The 17,690-nt window shown below is 37.9% G+C and overlaps 1 protein-coding gene and 1 non-coding gene across 2 annotated transcripts; one reads left to right on the forward strand and one right to left on the reverse strand.

The window, feature by feature from the left end:
• Positions 1–12,476: 12,476 nt before the first annotated feature.
• Positions 12,477–13,771, reverse strand: LOC137952197 (protein IRX15-LIKE-like). The gene has a single exon (XM_068799271.1). It carries the CDS (start codon positions 13,493–13,495, stop codon positions 12,599–12,601), a length of 897 nt encoding a protein of 298 aa, XP_068655372.1. The 5' UTR covers positions 13,496–13,771; the 3' UTR covers positions 12,477–12,598.
• Positions 13,772–17,411: 3,640 nt separating this feature from the next.
• On the forward strand, positions 17,412–17,483 carry TRNAP-AGG (transfer RNA proline (anticodon AGG)). Its single transcript has one exon. It is a non-coding gene; the product is annotated as a tRNA-Pro (tRNA).
• The last annotated feature ends 207 nt before the right edge of the window (positions 17,484–17,690 follow it).

The raw sequence follows: 17,690 nt of genomic DNA on the forward strand, positions 1-17,690 counted from the left end.
CCTATATGAATTATGGTGTTGGAAAAGGCGAGTCTAAACCATGTAAAAGTGTGGGGATGTGTTACCCATGTATTGATTGTTAGGTCCCATGAGGAACAGATTGATGATGGTGGTGGTGGTGAATAGGTTTGTTAACTCTATTTAAACATTTCTACCTCTTTCTATCAAGTGTTAGTAATTCTACTTTTATGAGATAAATATATTAAGTTATTAATTCTACTTTTATGAGATGATGTATTAAGTTTATGTAAATTTAGCAAATTCAAAATACACAACAAATAATTAATTAGCACACAAGGAGCATACCACAGACTAATTGTTATATTGGTTCACAACCTAAACTCAGGTTTCTATTTATTTCCAAGGTATTTGTACCTCAAATTAATTCTCTATGTATATAGACCAAATGACATCACAAAAAAATCCTCAAGGACCAAATTATAATATTGCCCTCGCATGGATTTATGTCACTCAATTTGATTATAACAACTAATACACAAAGTATAAAACACTCGAGAATCTAGCCTAGATCCACACTAGAGATTTTCACAGTGACAAACTAGGCACTCTTGCCTAACTCCACAAAGTGATTTTTATAGCAGCAAACTAGACATTTTAACCTAAATTCGCAAAGGGATTTTTCAACGGCCAACTAGACTTGAAATTCTAGATCCACACTTGGGATTTCATCATCTCAACTTTAGCATCAACAATTTATCAAGAGAGTGAGGTGTGAGAAGCCCTTGCTTATGCTTGACCAAAACAATGCAAGGGTTACTTCCTTATAATTTGGTTAAAATACAATACTTCTCAAGGAGGCTGATTTGACAAAACAATCACAAATAAATTTACACCCCTCTTTGGTGCCCTTTTGAAAAAAAATCAGTTAATTATTTAAAAATAAAGATTTAATTTGAAGGCAGCTTGCATCCACTTTGCTAAACTTTAACTAACAATATTAAAATTAAAAACTACAACTTGTCTATTCCAAATAAAACAATGAATATGGAGTTTGTAGTTCTAATGTATTTGGCAAATAAAAGGGTGCTCAAATGTATGTGATGTATGAAATTTGAGCAAGAGAATGGTTCAACAAGCAATGATATGAAAATCAATGTTCTTTGCTATTGAGCTCATGGAAAGTGGCTTACTCTTTTATAAAATTCAAAATTAGTGGTTCATAGAACTTGCTCGAATATATAAGAAGATATAACAATCAAGGAACAACAATTCTAGCTTAAATTTAAGCTAAGACAATGAGGAGTTTAAAAATAAAGCACAAAATGTTTAATTCTTTTGAAATTATAGACGAGCCTTTGAATCTGATTTTTTATATCCAAACTTTAATTGAAATAAAAAAATTCATTGGAGAGGTTTATCAACCACTAAGACATTTATTTTTGCATATATAATTGGAAATACAACACATAAAATCGAGTTGTTGGAGAGAAAACTTCGAAGTTAAGAGATGTGACCATTTAGTCAACAAAACATCTATTTTCCTCTTTTCAAAATTAGAATAAAAATTTGATGAAAAAAATCCATAGAATGAGAAAATCTAAGCCACCTTGAATGAGTGCAAGAATAAGAGAGTTTCAAGACATTCAAGACCAAAACCCAAGAGAAAGAGACCCAAGGAAAGGGACGAATTTTTATGTGTATTGAATGAATTGTAGAAGGATTACAAGGGTTTATATAGGTTTTGCAAAAACCTTAAAGGAGAAACAAATCACAAGGACTTCCTCTTACAAGTTGTAATTTAGGTGTCCTTACATAATTACATAAATTAATTCAAAATAGAGTTCAATCATTCCTTTCTTCTTCCTTTGATTATGGATCTTGATTTCCTTATTTGATTTTCCCTTGATCTTATTCCTTTGATAGAGTAATTTGAGGTCATTTGTCTGTTAGTGTGCCAATGCCCACCTCTCACAAGTTATTGTTAATGTAATGTATTCACTGGCCCCCAATTATGAGGAGCGCCAATGTCGATAGTGAGTAAATTAGTTAGCGGTTTCGGCTTAGAAGCCGATGAGGTCAAATTGTGACCGCAATGGTTATTTGTGAAGAAACTGTAAAATGAATAAGGAAGATGGGGGTTCGGGGCGTCAGCCCCGACGGGGATCCAAGGGGGCTGGCCCCCTTTAATGGACGCAGCGAAAAACAGAGGCACACTCTGTACTGACCGTCATAGCGGACAGAGGCCTCCATCGACGTCAGAAGAGAAAGGAAGCTTCCTACCATCATTTCCGTAGTTGTCTTCCTTGATTGAGTGCTGCAAAACACTTATAAATAGAGGTGTTCTTCAACAACAATCGGAATCTGGAATCATACATCTTCCTTGTTCGTTTTATTTTTAGTTTCTTCTACTATAAGTCCAGAAGCTATTGAAGCTCTTCTAAGAGCGTGTGGTGGGACGAAATCAGTTTGTATTTCAATAAAGATCAGTGTTGACTTTCTTCTTGATTGCAGTTTAGACGTTCCTGGGTTGAGCTTACTCTGTTTTACATTGTCTCCTTGATTGATTTGACCATGATTTATAGAAGATCCTTGAGTCAGATGTAGTGGGACTCGCGAGTGATTGAAAGGATTGAATTCTCTAGAACCATGCATGGGGACGTAGACCTCACCCTTGCATGGTTTTGCATGGGTGATTTGCCTCTCTTTGCCTCTTATGCCATTTATAAATGAACATGATCTTCCTTTGTAGTGAATAGCTTTAGTATAGCTTGGAATAATGCATCTTCTTGTACTTGTCTTTGAATGTTCATATTTCTTTGTTACTTTTTCATACCTCCTCAAGCTGAACTGAGAGGTTGACCGAACATTTAGCTTGGTGATTAGTTACCGAGGCCAATTGGGAGAGAGTGGTTTGGTGAAAATGTTTGCAAGCTGGTTGATGGAAGGAATATGATGAACTTGAAAACATCCCATTGTAACTCTCTCACGAACAAAATGATAGTCTATGCCAATATGTTTACCACGAGAGTGAAAAATTGGGTTGTGAGCCAAGTAGCACTTAAATTGTCACATAGAAGAGATGGAGGTTGAGTTGAGTATATGTGCAAATCTTTTTGAAGATACTACAGCCAAGTGATTTCAGCACATGTAGAAGCCATGACTATGTATTCGGCTTCAGTAGTGGAATGAGATACTATGGATTGTTTCTTTGTTGACCAAGTGACAATGTTGGGTTGGGTCCTAAGAAGACTGCATAACCAGTGGTAGGTCACCTTGTTAGTGGGAAACCACCCCAGTCTGCATTGAGAAAAAGGCAAGGATATATAGTGATGGGTGTTTTGAAAATACTAAGTCATAGTCTATGGTACCTTTAAAATATCGAAGAATTCTTTTAACTAGTGTAAAGTGAAAAAGGAGTGGGGGAGTGCATATATTGGGCTACAAGATTGACGAAGTGAGATATATCAGGTCGTGTTAATGTTAAATATTGAAGGGTTCCTATAAGACTTGTTTAGTGAGTAGGGTTAAAATAAAGGGAACTTTGAAAATAATGTTGTGTTGGTGGCAAGAGAAGTTGTCATAGGTATACAGGATTCCATCCCTCTTTGAGTTAATATTTCTTTTAGGTATAGATGGTTAGATGAAGAATGATAAAAAAATAGTGAGGGGTCTTCCTGATTGATTTGAAAACCAAAGTGAAGTAGACAATTGCTAAATTTAGCATTGTAGGCACGAGGGGCTTATTTGAGGCCCTAAATAGTCTTTTTGAGCCTACATACATGGTTTGGAAAGGTGAAACTTTCAAAACTTGGAGGTTGCCTCATAAACACTTCCTCATTGAGAGAGTCATGAAGAAATGTATTATTAACATCGAGTTGAAGCAATGTCCAATTACAATGAATGGCTAGGTTGAGTACTACTTGAATTGTTTGAGGTTAGACAACAAAACTGAACGTTTTATCATAGTTGATCCCATGAAGTTGACGATATCCTTGAGCAACAAGACAAACTTTGTATTTTTTTACAGATTCACCAGTATTGAACTTGGTTCTAAAAATCTATTGAGACCCTACAAAATGCATATTAGAATTCTTAGGGACAAGTTCCCAAGTATAGTATCATTGAAGAGCCTTGTACTCATCGTGCACAACATCATACCCTTGAGGAAGTGTAAGCCAAAGCGTATAGGATGTAGGCTCAAATATGTGTGACCATATGAGCTTGAAGTGTTAAGGCATCTACCTTACTCTTTGCTCTAGTCATCATGAGATGGGTATTAATGCGAGAAGGATGGGTAATAGATGAAATAATTCCAATTTGACCATTATCTAAGGAAGATTGTGAGGAAGTAGAAGATGAGGTTGGAGGTATTGTGGCAGAATTGAGGGATACGTTTGGAGGATTTTGAACATAAATATCATCAGAGGTTGAAAGAGGAAGTGAAGCAGTAGGTGGTTTCTATAATTTCTTGAAAATATTTTGTACACTAAGAGTAAGTGGAGGCATAATTTTAAAGTTTTTTGGTGATGAATAAGGGAAACATGACTCATAAAAAACAACATGCCTAGTGATAAAGACTTTGTTTAAAGATGGACAAAAACATTGATAACCTTTATAAGAATCATAAAATCCAAGAAAAACACAGGGTATAGACCGTGGTTCAGATTTAGTTTTGTCATAAGGTCTTAAACCAAAAAAAACATAGACATGCAAAAACACCAATATGATAGGTAGGAGAGGCATTTAGAAGTAAAAAGTGAGTAGCTTTACCATTTGAGGGAGCAATAGGAAGTCGATTAATCAAATATACTACAGTTTGAAAAACTTTAACCCAAAAACTAATTAGAATATTACTTTCATATAACAATGCTACTTTTATTTCAACTATGTGTTTATGTTTTCTTTCAGCTATTCTATTTTTTTCTGGAGTATAAGGGCAAAGGAGATGATGAAGAACTTCATATTGAATCAAATAATGTTTAAAAAAAGAGTTTATGTACTAACCTCCTCCATCAAAATGAGATGAAAATACCATAACACAAAATGAGGTGAAAATAGAAAATACTTCAACCATGTCCTTCATCAAATATAACCATGTAACTCTCGTGTAATCATCCACAAATATAAAAATGTACTTGGATTGTGACATATTTTGGACACTAATAAGTCCCCAAACATCAGAATGAACTAAAGCAAAAGGGTTAGAAGCAATATTATTTTGTCTGGGTTGAAAGACATATCTATGGTGTTTCCCAAGCTCATAAAACTCACATGACAAATGTGAAACAAAATGAAGGGAATGAACTAAACTTTTTAAATTTGGTGAGGGATGACCCCACCACTTATGCTGTTGAGAAGCCTCTTTTGATGTGGTTGTTGCTACTACTATCAGGACGGATGGATCCATATAGTAAAGACCCCGATTCCCATGACCGCCACCGATCACATATCTCGTCTTGATGTCCTAAAATACACTGTGAGAAGGAAAAAAAAGGTAACATAACAATTTAGTTTTTTGATTAATTTACTCACTAACATAAGACTCAAAGGAAACTGAGGGACAAATAAAAAATTAGAAAGTGAAAAAGATGGTGAAACGGTGGATGTATTAATACCCTGAATCCTTGTTTGGGACCCATCTATAATAGATACAAGACAATTTGAAGTGCAAGGTGACACAAAAGACACATTTTTTTTTATTTTACTCGTAAAGTATTCAGAGGTTCCATAGTCAATGATCCAAGGTGAATTGCTAAAACATGAGAGAAAGGGATACGTACCAAAGTAGCAACTATGGTTGTAGTGTTTCTTTGAGGAGTTGCCATCATACTCTTAAAATTTTGAAACAATTCATTATCCTCTTATGATAGGGTCAATCTTCCTTTTGAGGGAAGTATGGTGGTTTCCTATGTAGGTTCCAACAATTCTCAGCTAGATGATTGATTAACTTTGAAGTATGGTGGCTTACCACTAGTGTTATTTGAACTAGAGCTAGGAACATTCCCACCTCTACCTTTTCCTTTTTCAAATATCTTCACACCTCTTCCTTTACCTCTACCATAACCATTGTTTCCCCTCCCTTGGGAGAACATCGCTGAATTTTCCATTTGACTTGGCTAATTGTTGGACTCCTTAACCAAAATCCATAGCATGATAGCGCATACATCATTGAAAGGGGTTTTGTTGCAAAGCTAAGTACATGTGACTTGACAACATCCAAGTAAGATGGTAGATTTGTAAGATGTATAACTAAAACAAGGTCCTCTCTCTGCTTTTCATGTATAAAAATATCAAAAGTAGATGGTTCTGCAACTTTCCATTCCTATAGTAACCCTCTGATCTAGCAAAGTATTGATGAAGGTTGTCTTTACTCTTTGTGTTTCACATCTCTGAAGACTATCAAGAGTAGAATATAACTCAAAACATGTGTCCCATATAGCTTTGGCTGTCTCTAGGCGCACCACTTTGTTTGCTACATATTTTTCCATGCTATTTATCAGCCAATTGGTAACTAGAGTGTCTTCCTCAACTACTTGTGATAAGAGGGTTCATCTATATGCAATGGTGGTTGAGTTATATGTATAACAAGGTCTCTAGTAATTAAGAACCATTTCACACATTGGGACCAAGACAAATAATTACTCAACCCTTTTAGTGGAAATGTAGTAGTTCGCAAGGGATCTCTTTTGCAGAAATCATCATATTCAGAGGAGGAAGAAGAAAAATTCGATATTTTAGACATGATGACTCAAAAAAAAATCTAGAAGAACAACACTCTTTAATGAGCTTTAGAAGGAAGATGACATGATTGAATCAAAGGAACAAATACTTGATGCAATGGAATTCAAAATAAATACTAACAACACATTGAATTCAACAATCAAGCAAGAGAATAAACTCAGCCTATAGGCATAAGAGTATGGTTTCCCTTTTTTGATTTCTTTCTTCTCCTTTTATAATTTAGACCAGAAATATAATTGGCCAAAAATAATTGTTAATTATCCAAGGAAAAAAAAAATAAAAACTGGTATAAAGGTGGTCCTAAACACAATTGAACTATGGACTACTTTCCAAAACAACTCCTCAAACCCTAACTGAGAGTTTCAATAGGTTAATTGGTCAATTACTTTTCAAAAAGATTGAAATCAAGAAGAACTTTCAGAGGAATTTTTGAAATTTTATTGAAGAATTTTTTGCATAAAAAATGAAGCAAGCCACGAACTACACAATCAACATGTGCACATGCAAGTTTCAGCCATTGAACTTGAAGGAAATCAATTTTTTTATTTTTATAATTGACTAGGATTGACCATGAACGAATTTATAACTTTAAAAAACATGAATTTGATCCCTCATAATGTAAAACATAAATTGAAACTTAGTTGATTAAAGAGAGACCATGCTAAATTAACTTGAGCATCTTACTTTCTTCAAGTTGGTTGAACCTTGTCTTGCTTAAAGGATGATTTTGAGGCTCCTTTTCTCTACACTTGCATGACTTTGTTAACTTATATTTAAACCCTAAAATTTCAGCTCTAATACCATGTTAAATTCTAGGGTTTAATCTATAGGAACTAGATTTAAGAAGAATAAGAGGAAGAAGGAAGAAAGAAGAAAAGAGAGCCCGCAAGAGGCACGAGTTGGTGTGAAGATTAGGGTTTAGAGAAGAGCTCAATGACCCTCCTCCCCCTCACTATATTGCGTATATAGGTGCGCCTGAATACCCTAGTAGATAAGGAAGCAAAAAAATAACTCTCAACTTATAACTAATTACAACCTATACCACTCACTCTCTTTATTACATTATATACCGCTTGAATGTCTTCAACAACCACAAAAAAGGGTGGGAAGTGATGTCAACTCCCTCCCCCTCCTCTCTATAAATAAGATTCTCATAAAGGACGGGGAGGGGAAAAGAGGTGGCAGCTCCCTCTTCCTCTATATGAATTTAATTTATGAAACGGAGGGGTAGGGGAAGCAACCCTCTCCTCTCTATGAATCCGATTTGTAGAGGAGAAGACAGAGAGGAGACCAAACCACCGTTGCCTTTTTCATCAGCTGATGGGGAAAGGTTCCCTAACTTCCCCAGTGGTGGGGAAGGTGGGGGATTACTCTCACGTCGCAAATAACTAAATAGGGGAAGCACAACACTTTGGCTGGTGTTAGGAAGAGCCCCTACCCTCCCCTCCATTGTGTGAGAGTCCCACATGAAAAAGGGGAGGACATGACCCTTCCCCTGCTAGCAAAACGAAGAGGGGAGGAGTGGGACTCGAGTCTCCTCCTATGTCTTCTTGAAGATTGCGGGAAACTTCTCAAGCAATCTTCTTCTTTTTTCAATTGATGTCAGGATGCGACAGGTCCAGACAACACTCAGCAAGTTCATCTAACGATAAGATCAGTTTCTGGATTTCTGCTAAGCAGGTTTTTCCCCTACTAATCTCTCTCTCTCTTGTGATCTTTAACAGCCGCGACTCTCACTAACTGTTTTTAAATACAATCAGAAGACTGCCTTTTTTTATAATTTTGAAAAGTTCACGCCTGAAGTAATACTCAAGTTGCTGTTGACTGCTTTTAAAATCTGCCCCATGCACACACGTTAAAGAATCTATAAAGGAAATCAAAATTAGTAAAAAGCAGTTCCCGACTTCGAGTTCTTCGTCTTCTAATCGCCTTTTTAATGGAGGAATCCGTTGCCTTGTGTCTGCTTAATGTGTTTAGGTAAGGCATCAGTTTCCCACCAATAAAGATGCCAACGAGTAGGTGGTCCGTTCCCTTAAAAAATGTCTTTACATGCTTGTTTCCTCGCTTCTTTGTACTGAGCAGAATAAGCGAATCACTACAGAAGACTGGACGGGTCTGGGTGGATTCCTATTCCTAATTGTTACGAGTTTTTGAAGCTTATCCGAGGACAAGTTTTGGAAATATGATAATATGTTTAAATTATTAGTAGTTCAAAGTACTTAACATACCCATCAAAGAAGCAAAGGTCTTCCTTGGATCTAACTTATCTCTGGACTAGTGATGACTGATACTTAAATCGTTTACTTTCACTACAAGAATATCATCTACTAGTGATATTATATTGCCAGATGCAAGCAAATCTTCTTTTAACGCTTCTGGCAGAGTTAAACAGGACTTGTCTAGTTCACTAGCTGGTTCAAACAGTTTGATCTAAGAAGGTTGACTGGGGAGAGAAGACACAGGTGATGCCCTCTCCAGCTTTTAGGTACTTTAGTAGTTTTATCTCGTCGGTTTGATTAATGGATCATTTAACTGCTTTAATTACCCAATCAATCCTTTCTGGGGTACTGATACACCCGGATAACCAAAATAAAAGTTTCAAACCACAAATAAATGAATCACGAATCTTCGCTGCTGAAATCGAAATAAATCACCACCTCACACAGACGACACCTTCCGATACCGCTGAAATACCTCCGCGTACAGAAAACCAATACGTGCAAATGCAATAGAAATGGCAAAACGGAAACTCTGAAATCAAACTCACGATCAAACTCCAACCAAATCAACAAGTAACCACTTGTATTCGAGAGACCAGTACTCTCCCCTAAGCTACGCTCTGAATACAAATCGACGCCCTTCCTCTCCCTTCCTTTGCCCCCTAAATTCCTCCCGAAATCACTTAATATTATTCAATTCCCAAAATGCCCCTGATAATTAATTAAATTCCAAAAATGCCCCTGACCCATTAATCTCCCTATAATTATTCTTTTGTTTACTCCTTCTAGAGCAGGTAATACTAATTTTGGGTCTATCATTACCCCCCGCCCAATTTTTCACCTTGTCCTCAAGGTGAAAAGTAGGAAATTGGAGCCGCAATGCCTCAAAATCCTTCCAAGTAGCTTCAAACTCGGGAAGATCTTTCCATTGCACCAAAACCTCCATCCGTGGCGGCCCATTTTTGTCCACACGGCATATATTAAAAATTCCAGCAGGTTCAACGAACATTTCCAATTCAGCATTCAATTGGGGAGGAAGAATCGAAGATGAATGCGATATACCTCTTACTCGACACAGTTGGGAGACATGAAATACCGGATGCACGGTGGACTTTGGTGGAAGCTGTAGTTTATAAGCAACTCTCCCAACTCGTGACACGACCTCTAAAGGTCCGTAAAAACGTGCAGTCAACTTCTCACTGCGTCGGGTGGCCAAGGAACGTTGCCGATATGGCCGGAGTTTTATGAACACGCGATCCCCCACCTGAAACTCTTCATCCCACCGAGTACGATCAGTCGTGGCCTTCATTTTCTGCTGAGCCCGTAGTAACTGCATCTTCAAATCATCAAGATATGCATCCTGTTCCTCTAAAATCTGTTCGACTTCCGAACGTGTAGCTGTCCCGAATTTATAGTGCAATAAGGATGGAGGGTTACGTCTGTATAAGACTCGGAAAGGAGGGGTAACAGTAGAAGAGCGAAAGCTGGTGTTATACCAATATTCTGCCCATGACAACCATTTCGCCCAAGTTTTTGGTCTATCCGAAGTGAAACACCGCAGATAGGTCTCCAAACATCTGTTAACCATTTCAGATTGACCATCGGTTTGAGGGTGGTAGGCGCTGTTGTGTCGCAAGTTAGTCCCTTAAAGATTAAAGAGTTCCTGCCATAAATGACACATAAACACCTTGTCCCGATCCGAAATAATGGACTTGGGTACCCCATGCAATTTAACCACCTGTCGCACAAATAAATCAACCACTATTTTGGCAGTAAACAGGTGCCGCAATACCAAAAAATGAGCATACTTGCTCAACCTATCCACCACCACCATAATGGTATTCACGCCCTCTGACTTGGGCAACCCTTCAATAAAGTCCATGGTCAAATCGTCCCAAACCATCTCCGGTAAATCAATAGGCTGAAGAAGACCAACTGGAGACCTTGCCAAGTGCTTGTTGTTTTGGCAGATCTCACAATTTTGAACGATTTCGGTCACTTTTTTCTTCATACCATTTTCTTTTTTAACTCTTCTCTACCTATCGCTGAAGTCGAAATTCACCGTCGACTCACCTTCGACTCCCAGTAGAAGACAATCTGATTCCCTACTGTCGAAATCGTACAGAAACCCCCTTCTAGCAAACGACGCACCGAAACCTCTGATATCCTTCCGATTTAGTCAAACAATGGCTTGAATGTAACCGAAATAGAAAAACGGAAATTCCCTTTCACCACTGAACTCCAGATGCGAACCCAACCTCGCTCTGATACCAAATGATACACCCCGATAACCAAAATAAAAGTTTCAAACCACAAAGAAATAAATCATGAACCTTCGCTACTGAAATCGAAATAAATCACCACCTCGCACAGACGACACCTTCCGATACCGCTGAAATACCTCCGCATACAAAAAACCAATATGTGCGAATGCAATAGAAATGGCAAAACGGAAACTCCGAAAGCAAACTCATGATCAAACTCCAACCAAATCAACAAGTAACCACCGGTATTCAAGAGACCAGTACTCTCCCCTGAACTACGCTCCGAATACAAATCGACGCCCTTCCTCTCCCTTCCTTTCCCCCCTAAATTCCTCCCGAAATCACTTAATATTATTCAATTCCCAAAATGCCCAATATAATTAATTAAATTTCCAAAATACCCCTGACCCATTAATCTCCCTCTAATTATTCTTTTGTTTACTCCTTCTAGAGTAGGTAATACTAACTTGGGGTATATCGGGGGAACGTCCTCCATGGGTTGGTCTCTGAAGCCTTAATTGGCAGTCCATCCACCCACCACCGCCATCTTTAAAAATTTTGTTAACTTACAGAGGAGGGATGCTGTCATCTTTTCCATTTTGATTTTCACCAGAAAGATAAAGAGAAACAGCCAGGAATTCTTCACCAGTTCGATACTTCCTTACATCCTGCTCAGACTGTTTCCGGCTAAATATTGGAATTGTGGAAGGAAGATTTTTACAAGAGAAGAAACGAAAGAAAGGCGGTTGCTGAAACTAGAGAAAATCGACTCAAAATATAGCAATTTGAGCCTGTTGATGTAATTTTTTGCAGAAGATATCCAGATTGAGGGAGTAAAATGTTCGCAGATCCATTAATGTCAGAAAAGAATGTGAAACATATACGCGCCCAGAAAGCAGAGCCTCACTCTCTGTGACTGAATTTTGTTTACTTTGACTCCGCAATATCACGTGATTCCGGCAGATAAAATAAGAAAAAAGGAAGAAGGAAACAGATTTCTCAGTGGGATGCGTGAGAGGATATCAGGATCTATCCTCCTCCACCGACATCGATCATCTTTCCCTTTAATCTCCGTTCCCCTTTCTTTATATACCAATTTCTTCGTTTGAAAAGATTCTAATTAGTTTTAACCAGTAAAAGTCTCGTCGGGACACTCAATCTCATCCGCCAACAGTGGTTCTGTTCGATCATTCGACTCCTGCACAATCTCTGCCAACATTAAAACCCATTTTCCCGTTTCAATTTCAAGCTTGAAAAGATCTGGCATTTTGAGAATTTAGGTTGAAATTCGTTTGCTTCAACTCTTTCTTCTTTTAAGAACATGACTGTACTATCAGAAAAACAAAAAAAAAAAAGTAAAACGAAAGGATAAAAAAATTACAGCTATTGTACGTACATGTGAAGCCGCGAGGCTCACGATGAAGAAGACGATAGTGGAGACGTACTGTTGCCGCAGAAGGCGAAGGAAGAAGCCTCCATGGTCTGCACAATGAAATGGGCCATCCCCTGATTCGACCATACCAAATTCTCCTTGCAGAGAAACTCTTCGCTGAAAATTCTCTCCACATCCCTCTCGAAATCATGGACGAAAACATGGGTCACCTTTTTCCCCTTCTTGCTCCTGGCCAGCACGCTGGCGGTGAATATCGCCGACATCCGGCCGGGAGTCAACGCGTAGTATCCTCGAGGTCCATCCACGAGGATGACATCCCAGTCCATCTCGTACAACTGATTAGGGAGGTCGTTGATCCCGAGCCGACAGTCGGAGAAGAGGAGATTCTGAACCGGCCGGCAATCGTTTCGGATCTGCTCCTTAGCCGACTCTAGGAGCTCCCACATCTGGTTCACCTTCGTCGTGTACTGCACGTCGTACGCTTCGATTTTCTTGTACTTCTCTTCGAACTTGGCGATGTAATACTCACTCTCGTCGAGAAACACAGTCCGGCCGTTGTGATTCAGCGCCTGCCATAAGAGACTCTCATAACCCAGTCCGAAAACAAGGAAATTGCAGGGGGCGAGCTTTTTTATCACATCGGAGACCGATTTCAGATCCTCCGCCGACATCTTGTTTGTGACATTAGAGGCGGCGTAATGAACCAGGGTGTCGAACACATGGTCAGGAAACTGAGACGAGTACCTCAGCCCCGACGAAGAAGCCGCTCCCGGAGCTTCTCTCATGGTCAATAGAGTGAGAAGGAAGACAAAAGTAAAGAAAGAAACAAATACCAGTACCCATAGCCTGTGCGAACCCCCCTGCTTGTGGATGGACGGGTGGAAAACTATCAGCTTCGGCGGGCTCCCAAGCTTCATCGAACCAGAGGAAGCAAATCCCAAACCCAGAAGGGCCAAAAAAAAAAAAGAAAAAAAATCAAAACAGGGGGAAGATCTGCGCGTAGGGTTTTGGAATCTCAGAGCACTGGGGAAACCTTAAAAGGTAAGATTAGTTGTGAAAACGAGACCGAATTCATGGGAGAAGAGGGACCCAGAAACGGAAGCAAGACCAAGACGGTCCAACTCGTGGCAAATGGGACGTCAGTGTCTTTCATCCTCTCCCGCCCTTAATTAAGAGACCATTTAAGAGCAAATTTGGAGCTCTCATTGGCCGGAAGGTTCTGCTTTGTTGAAAAATCTGAAACGAGGAAAACGAAGAGTAAACTGGGAGGCTCATGACTTCTAATTGAAGATAATCTGCCACCTAATGCTTAAATAGGTTATGGTTTATATTAGGTAGAGTTTGAATAATGCTGAGTAGTGACTTGTCACTTATAATTTTTCTATTTGTATTTGTTTTTCTATGATTATAATATTCAATAGGATGGTCACATAAGAAAGTTTGGTTATTTGTCATTTTAGTGACTTCATGAGAAGAAAATTCTACAAAAGGGGATGGAAAATTAAAAGGTTCGATACTTTGAGCGTACTTGGTTTTGACAAAAAACCCCACCTTCACCTATTATTCCCTCCTATACGGCGTCTCCACCGCCGTCACCATTCATCGGACTCTTAGTCACCTCTCATTTTGTCCCATTTTTGTCTTTGTGAGCCTTCTTTCGTCCCCGTCTAGAGGCATGACCTCCACATCGGCCTCTACAGTAATCCACTATAAAGATGAAATAGTTTATAAGAGAAATCGCATACACTTACAAGTGTTTTCTCTAACCTCTCTCGGGCTACAACTTTATCTCCTTCTCGGTGATGATAAAACCCTAATAGCAGCACCTCTCAATTATAAAGGGCAACCACAATACAAGAGTAAAATTTCCAAACTATCCTTAATGAAATAACATTTAATATATCGTGGACCGTGCAAGAGGGGGAATTCCTGCCCCCTTCCAACCCCCACGACGACCTTACCGTAAAGGTCGATCCACATACCAACTCAGTGTAGGGCGTTGATTAGGCTCCACAACTTAACATTTACAACATGAGTGAAAGTTTGATAAGTTCACTTGCAGGTTATTTATTATTTTCTACTATTCTTGACATTTTATCATTTCTTTTCTTATGTAAAGTGTTAGGCGAGAGCCAAACACTCATGTGCAGCCTCGTTTGGACCATTGTCATTTGGCAAGGTTGAACCTATTGGTTCTATCCAAGAGGATTACCATCCTGCTAAATGTGATGAACACATCTTCTTTAACTTGTAGAATGGAGAAGTCATTTTCCTGCATGCACTGGTAAGGCACCCAAGAGCTTGTGAAGGAATGAGGATGAGACTAATTTGGCCACTGATCCAAATTCTCACCAAATTGTAAAAAACAAAAATCAACAAGATATATAAATTCATTTTTCCAGCTAAATTAGTCTTACATGTCATTTGTGTCAAAACCCTTGCAAATAATTGCTTTTTGGAGTTTGAACATAAAAAATACAAGAAACAATATGTGCAGAAAAAAAATCTATGGATGAAAGTTCAAACCAATATCACTGGATAGGGTAAGAAAATTAAATGAGTTTAATACACAATAAGAGGAATATGACTCTGCTAACAATAGGCCACAAAGTCTTCTCAATAAAATGAAAACAATACAACTCAACGCGGCTAGTTATATATACACCTAACACCTCATGACACTTGCAAAGAAAATAGTCATCTCTAGGCCCTATAATAGCATTAGACTTGTGAAAAAATAAGTACTACAAATTATAGCATTGATCTAAAAATCCATCAATCTTGTTTATTTTTCTAACAAAAACGTACACCTAGCAAGAATATCAACATAAGCAAAAAATCATAAAGAAATTTTAGAATTCTTCATAAATATATGATGAAAAAACTTGTTTTCTCAAGCTTACGCAATATGCTCTCATATCTCAGGGGCTTTCCATTGGCCTCAAACTTGCACATAAAATTGAACTCTACTAAATGAAAGCACTAGAGACCATTCAGAGGGAAAATCTCAACAATTATCATTAGTCATTTACATTGGATTAGGGTAGTCATATGCCCTGAAGTCAAGTGCAAAGAAAGATTTCAAACTCAATCTCAATATAAAATCTTGGATAAAATTTTAAAAATGAGGTAAAAAGAGCTTTCAAAACAAGGCACTATTGATATGCTGCCTAGAATCAACAATTTGGTAAATAGCAACATTATTATGATCAAGTCATGTTTTTATTAGTTATTTTACTTAGTTGTCAATAGAAATAAACCAACTCTATCAAAAGTAACATTTACTATTAATCAAAATGTATCAACTAATAACAATTTACAATACATAATAATTGGCAATGAACAATGAAAAAATTGAGAAAATCTGACCCAACTCCACTAATCCAACCTATTGCGTCTCAAATAGAATTGTAAACATTTCATATCTACAAGACTCACATGAGGACAGTAGCTTAAAAGCCTATATTTAGGCTTCGTAAATACAATTGGCCAAGGATACCCATTACTTTGTATTTTTCAATGCTCATGCCTATTTTGGGATCTTCCTATAAAGCAACAAGTATTCTAATCACACAAAGGAAAAAAAAAATTCTGAATAAGTAGATAAAAGCAAAATCTAATAATCTTCATGTTCTATAATAGGGCGTCGCAAAATAAAATAAAATAAAATAAAATAAAATAAAATAAAATAAAATAAAATGATAAGGTTCAAGTTTTATTAAGCCTCGTTCGTACTTTGCAATGGAATGGCAACAAGACGCGACAACATCACCAGAGATGGCGATGGAGATGGAAGCTTTAGGAGAAGCTTTGGTGGAAGAGGAAAAACAAAATGAAAAAAGGAAGAAAGGATCATGCACCACTGGAAATGAATGGTGACGGTGAGGAAGAGGAAGAGAATGATCTCGAGGCGAGGTGGAAGAGAACGACAACTGTGACGACAAGGCAACCATGACGGCGTAAGAATGGGAGTGGGGCGAGCAGGGAGCGTGACCTTTCGCCTCCGCCATTGATCAAGATAAACATCAAAATAGTCGTTTCATATTTTTTGCAAGAAATCGGGTTTTGTACCCGATCACACCTATATATATATATATATATATATATATATATATATAGGGCTTATCCAATTCAAAAAGTTATTTGGTGCGAAACACTATCTCAGCCATCCGATCAATGGCCGAGATAGCCATTTCGCATATTTCGTACCAAATGACTTTTTGTATTAGATCAGCCGTGTGTGTGTGTGTGTATATATATATATATAATCATAATTGGATGGTTGAGATAGCCGTTTATCGAATGGTTGAGATAGTCGTTTATCAAACTTTTATATACTGACTTTTAAAATTTGATTTTATCCAATAAGACCATATTAGGATAATAAACTCCAAATGATTTAATTTTCTTTTGTTCTTCTCAAGAAATTGGTATGAGCCACTTTGAAATTTTTTGTGGTTAAGGCCAATTAACTTATCGTCGCATCCTCCTAATCAAGTTTTAAAATAGATTTGAGTTTCTAACAAATCAAGAAATTGGTATGAGCCACTTTGAAGTCTAGTTTCTCATTCAAATGCCGGAAGTTGCGGAATCTTATGTTAATGGAGTTTTGTCTTTCGAATCCTATAGATTTTGAGGTTGTCTCAAATTGTAACTCTGTTGTAGATCATGACACATGTTATAATCCTATAAATACCTATAAATATGTATCGGAAGGACATGATTTCAAAACTAAAAGGTCAACAAATGGACTTCGATTTCAAGTCCAAATGGGAGAAACATCCAGGTTTTAAAAATGAAAATCATGTATAAAGATTGGTACTGTTCAGAAATGGGCATTTGGTCTAGCGGTATGATTCTCGCTTAGGGTGCGAGAGGTCCCGAGTTCAATTCTCGGAATGCCCCTCTTTTTCCATTTGTGTTTGTTGCAGACGAGAGAGTTTAAAATTGCGAGAAGAAATCGGAATTTGTCGTTAAGAGAGTCGGAAAGGAACCTGGATCGAGTGTTGAAAAAATCATACAAATCAGGCTGAAAACCTGTTAATTCTCCACTTCCCTCACCCTCAACCTCAGTCGCCTTTTCTTCTTCTCAACCCAGTTTTTGTCTCGACC

Source organism: Aristolochia californica, unplaced genomic scaffold (genome assembly GCF_029961685.1).
Source record: "Aristolochia californica isolate CCGP_79_NKW_82.1479 unplaced genomic scaffold, dmAriCali1.0.hap1 SCAF_15, whole genome shotgun sequence".
NCBI lineage: Eukaryota > Viridiplantae > Streptophyta > Magnoliopsida > Piperales > Aristolochiaceae > Aristolochia > Aristolochia californica.

What these genes read in the sequence shown, in the direction of transcription:
- LOC137952197 (XM_068799271.1), bottom strand. Translation starts at nt 13,495, where the DNA reads ATGAAGCTTGGGAGCCCGCCGAAGCTGATAGTTTTCCACCCGTCCATC.